Below are 277 nucleotides of genomic sequence, written 5' to 3' on the forward strand. Positions count from 1 at the left end.
ACCCGTCCTCTCGTCCTGTCTCCCTATCATCACACCCCTTCTCTTTTCCTCGTAAACAGAAATACTCGGTGGGCTCGTGACAGTGATGGTGGGTCCGTGGGTGGGCACAGTGCTCCTCCTCCTGCTGGTGCTTGGCGGGGTCATGTACTGGCGAAGGGCCCGCCCACCTGTGCCTCAGGACCCGCCCCCTGCCCCGGATATCAACTCTTATGCCGAGTCATACGAGGTGTCTTCTACCCTCTCTTCCGCCCACCACATGGCGATCCAGGTGTGTATA

General features: G+C 59.6%; 1 protein-coding gene across 1 annotated transcript in view; it reads left to right on the forward strand.

The window, feature by feature from the left end:
- The window catches only part of LOC119586370, a gene marked incomplete in the record, with an annotated part of 38,470 nt that overhangs the window by 35,950 nt on the left and 2,243 nt on the right, over nucleotides 1–277 (forward strand). Inside the window, 1 exon segment of the mRNA XM_037935081.1 lies at nucleotides 60–268. Coding sequence (XP_037791009.1) covers nucleotides 60–268 — 209 coding nt within the window.

The sequence above is a fragment of the Penaeus monodon genome, chromosome 21 (assembly GCF_015228065.2).
Source record: "Penaeus monodon isolate SGIC_2016 chromosome 21, NSTDA_Pmon_1, whole genome shotgun sequence".
NCBI classification, from domain to species: domain Eukaryota; kingdom Metazoa; phylum Arthropoda; class Malacostraca; order Decapoda; family Penaeidae; genus Penaeus; species Penaeus monodon.